This window comes from Palaemon carinicauda, chromosome 20 (assembly GCF_036898095.1).
Source record: "Palaemon carinicauda isolate YSFRI2023 chromosome 20, ASM3689809v2, whole genome shotgun sequence".
Taxonomy (NCBI): Eukaryota; Metazoa; Arthropoda; class Malacostraca; order Decapoda; family Palaemonidae; genus Palaemon; species Palaemon carinicauda.
The window spans coordinates 125838573-125843572 of NC_090744.1; the positions used below are offsets into that span (position 1 = coordinate 125838573).

Genomic DNA, 5000 nt, shown 5'->3' on the forward strand with positions numbered 1-5000 from the left:
AAAAGTACCTATATCATATTCTATGGCACGGAAATCCGAGCCACGCTCAAGCTTGATAGTTTCTTGTAGTGTCTTCAACTATACTGTCCTCGTTAGCTAGGGATACGGTGGTTTTATAGTTAATTCTTTTTAGTGAGGCAGATTTGCACCCACTCGCAGGTGTGCCCTACTAGCTCGGAAAAGTTTCCTGATCGCTGATTGGTTGGACAAGATGATTCTAACGAATCAGGTAGCAGGAAACCTTTCAGGGCTAAAAGGGCATCTATGCGAGCCAGTGCAAATGCGCCTCATTAAAAAAAAAAAAAAAAAAAAAAAAAAAAAGGAGTATACCGTTGTCTAAACCTACCTGATCCTAGCTTGGGTTGAGAGGAAGGTTACGCGTTGATCACATGTACATTATCCTGTCTCTTGCCTCTGCTGCTCAAAAGCAACCTTTAAACTTTTAAATTGAGATTTTTTGCACTGTATTACCTTATTCATAAATTAGAGTATTATTACAATTTCTGTTCATCCTTTCCGACTCATATTCTTGTTTAATTTCCCCTGTTTGATGGATGTTTTCTTCAGTCTGCTTAATGCAAATATGTATTGCAACAATTCATCTAAGTGATTTCTCCGTATCCTTTTCAAATTTTCCCTCTTATTGTTATTACTACTTCCCTCCCTTTTCTTATTGTCCCTACTTGGCATTACTTCTTTCCGCAAGTATTCATAATCAACTCCACGTCATAGCTCGACATTTAATAGATAATATACCAAATCCTCTTATACTTGCCCTATTTATCCATTTTATTCCTTTCGGTGTTCCCAACTTCTCTGCGAATTCATTCCCCCTTTTCTTCTCCCTGAAATCCATCTTGTTCCTGCAGTTTCATTCTCTCTGTACCATTCTTTTCCTCTCCCTTTTCACGCACCCTTTCTGTCACTTTGTCAGGCGTTTACCGAGACAAATTAAATTCTCTATTCCCTTTTAGCTGTTTGATATGGGACGTTTTAGAGAAGAAAGGTGACCTTATAAAATATCATAAAAGAAAGGTGACCTTTATAAAATATCATTTTTATAATAACTACAAGAATATACATTTATGTTGCAATTATATCATGATTCTCATTCAAACGCTAGTTCATTATTTCAAGAAGTAATTTGATAGAGAGAGAGAGAGAGAGAGAGAGAGAGAGAGAGAGAGAGAGAGAGAGATGGCTAATAAATTATTCGTAATAATTAGCTGTATTTGTAAGTTCTTGATTCTGCTTCATATAATAGTGGGTTACTATGGTCGTGACATGGCTGTGGACCTAAAATGATTAGAGAATATGTAAACTATTAAGCAAACAGTTTAATAGGACGCCAATATATTTCCCCCCCACATAATCCAATGTCAAAAAAACAAATTCTTTTTAGATATGGACTTAAACTGTTGGAACCTTGCTGAGATTACTGTTTTCTTAGTATCGTCTTTCTTCTTCTTCTTCTTAAAAAAAAAAAAGAAAAAAAAAAAAAAAAAAAGATAATTAATCTAAGACACATTACCCGATATTAATTCGTTGCTTTTGAAAACGTACGAACAACAGATATTAAAGTTATCTAAAGTTTTTTTTCAGTAATTCGTTTAGAAAATGTGAAAGAAATAATGATGATTCTTTGTTTCAGAGCGTAAGCGATTATGATTGTGACACAGAAAGCTTAGTTTCATCTTTTTTTTTTTCACAAAATAAAAAGATATTTAATCTAAGCACACCATAAACTCAAACTAATTATCTCCTTTTGGAAACGTACGATCAATATATATTGAAATCATCCTACGTTTTACAGTAATTCGTTTAGTAAATGTGAAACAATAATGATTCTGTGTTTCCAAGCGTAAGCGATAAAAATTATGATTCAGAGAACGCCATTGTATTTTCCCAGCAAGACAGCAAAATAACTTGTATGTTGAAGGTAACAATTTTCCACTTCGTTGAGGTTTCCCAGTTTCACCCAAGGAAATCATAATGACTTCTCTTGTATTTTATATCTAAAAGCACTTACGTTATATCCCATTCAATATTTAATCCAGCAGGTTTTCTGGATAATATCCAGTGGCATTTTTTGATAAAGTTTCTAAAAAGTTATTTTCGAGGACATCGTTACACATTAATTAGGTGAATCTATTTTAGTCTGTTCCGAAGAAAAGGATACCATAACAATTAGTTTTTCTTCATACCACGCACTGCCCCAGGACTTTTCCATTGAATAAGAAATTTCCTGTTATTATTATTATCATCAGCTAAGCTACAACCTTAGTTGGAAAAGCAGGATGTTATAAGCCCAAGGACTTCAACAGAGAACAATAGCCGACTTAAGAAAGGAAATGAGGAACTACATAAACTATAAAAGAACTAATGGCCAATTAAAATCAAACAGTAACAACATTAAAATAGATCTTTCATTTATAAACTGCAAAAAGAAACTTATGTTAGCCTGCTCAACATAAAAACATTCGCTGCAAGTAAGAACTTTTAAAAGTTCCACTAATTCAACTACTTGATTAGGAAGATCATTCCACGTCCTGGTCACAGCTGGAATAAAACTTCTTGTTATGTATTTTTCTCGTTATTTATCATATTGGCTTTTATATCTCTCCAAACAGTTCAAACAATAAATATCTTTTAGTAGGAATCATCCATTTCCATCGAAAAATTGATAAGGATTCTTATTGTAACATATCATTTAAACTGTATCATCATCATCATCTCCTCCTACGCCTATTGAAGCAGAGGGCCTCGGGTAGATTTCACCAATCGTCTTTATCTTAAGCTTTAATTTAAATACTTCTACATTCATCATCTACGTCACGCGTCATCGTCCTCAGCCATGAAGGCCTGGGTCTTCCAACTCTTCTAGTGCCTTGTGAAGTCCAGTTGAAAGTTTGGTGAACTCATCTCTCTTGGGGAGTGTGAGAAGCTTTAGTTTTTTCGTTTGAAATTACCAGAAACTCTTATTTTGATAAAAAGTTTAGATAAAACCTTAGGGCCACAGGATAAGAGTAAAAACTCATGATTTACAGCTAAAGTTTTAAATCCCACAACAGTCTCACTAATCGAAAGGCTTCGAGAATGAAAGCATTGTTGGGAAAGCTTAAAGGGAAAGCTCTATCACTTATACCGATGCAAGAACAAAAAACGGAAAGAAAGCTCTTTAAAATGTTTTTCATCATTGTTTAGAAGACAAACAATGAAACAACCGAAAGTGCAATTCATATTTACTGTAAGTTCTCAGGGGAAAGAAGTATATATATATATATATATATATATATACATATATATATATATACACACACACACACACACACATATATATATATATATATATATGCAACCATTTTTAGTCCACTGCAGGACCAAGGAAGTCATGTCTGCGGTTTGGCCAGTTTTCATCACCATGCTGGCCAAATGCGGATTAGTGATGGTGGATGACTTTCCTCTGATCGATTACAGCAAACCGACCTAGTTTAGGTGACCCTGACTAGTACAGCTTTTCTATACTTGGCTAAGATGACATCTGTTCCAACATCTCTTCCAGTGTAAATTCAAATAATTTCAAAAACAATTTAAATCTGCCTTATCATTACATTATAGACTTCCAATATATATCATGAAGAAACATTCGTACTCGTGGTAACAGATCTAGAATCAAACAAAAATAATCAGAAAAATCAGACCTCCGACAAAGAATATCACCAACATTTAACTAAAATCTACGGACATCACTTTTCATTTTTCATATGCTGACTGTACAGTAAATAGAAAAAAGTTCAATGTTGATCCAAAATCGTGATGTTAATCCGTATCACCTCCAAAACTTTATGCTTTCTTCCGATGCATAATATCTATCCATTGATAAAATTTGGTGAAAATCCAATGGGTCAATTTGTTTTGACGTAATCTTTAAAATTTTCAAAAATACAAATCCGGATCCAGATCCGGATCATCTCCAAAATGTAATGGGGTCGTCCATGACCTAAGATCTGTCTGAGCTGAAAATTTTAAGATCTGTCGAGTAGTTTTGACGTAATTCTGTACATAGGCACACAGAGATATAGATAAATAAATAAGTAAACAGACTCGAAAATATAACCTCCTTGGCGGAGGTAACAATAGATTCATCTGTTTTTCATTGCTGTTGAAATATCGGCTTTCTCCGTCAATGCTAACCCTCTTGAAGTAAAGATCTGTATATTTTTTATAACATCCGCGCATTGAAAAATTTATAAGCTTGAAAAATTCCAAATTTAATTTCAGCAAAAGAAAACAAAATACTCACAGTGAGAAACTCAGCATCATCATCTGCTCCTACGCCTATTGACGCAAAGGGCCTCAGTGAGAAATTACATAAGCATATTAGCTCACAAGAACTAAATTTTGACGAATAAATACAAACTTCATTATTGAAAAAGGTCTCATTGCTAAAATCATGTCTCATATCTGAAGGTCAAAAATTAAAGGAACTTCACAACATTAAACAAAATAGTAACTACAGTCGCGTATGTTTAAAATTTGATACACATTTTTCATGCTCTTGGTTAATCAAATTTAAATCATGAATTTTCCTTTTCCAGGTGCGGCACATTATGGTGTATCTACAGTCGACGAACAAGGTAAATCAAGAAACTGCTTTTATCATACATCAACATATATAGTCAACCTTATCTTGTTAGAAATAAAAAAAAAAAAAAATATTAATTCCATTGTTGTAACGTATAGTTTGATAATTTCATATTCAATCCACGTTACTGGAATGTTGATCATATTTGATTCCACAAATTATGTTCTTTTCATTAGCATATCATGACATTATAAGACAAATTTAAAAACTTCTACATGATAAACATATTCTACCTTTTATAAAACAATAGTCAAAAAATTCCAGACTAATACGATGAGTATATTCTACAATTTATTATCAAAATATAATTCAATAAATGATTGCAGACTATCAAGATAAGCATATTCTGATTTTT

The 5000-nt window shown here is 33.1% G+C and overlaps 1 protein-coding gene across 1 annotated transcript in view; it reads left to right on the forward strand.

Moving 5' to 3' along the window:
• The first annotated feature begins 4579 nt into the window (after window positions 1-4579).
• The window catches only part of LOC137660119 (kin of IRRE-like protein 1), a 59821-nt gene continuing 59400 nt past the window's right edge, over window positions 4580-5000 (forward strand). Inside the window, exon 1 of the mRNA XM_068394834.1 lies at window positions 4580-4637. Coding sequence (XP_068250935.1) covers window positions 4580-4637 — 58 coding nt within the window. The remainder of the gene's footprint in view (window positions 4638-5000) is intronic.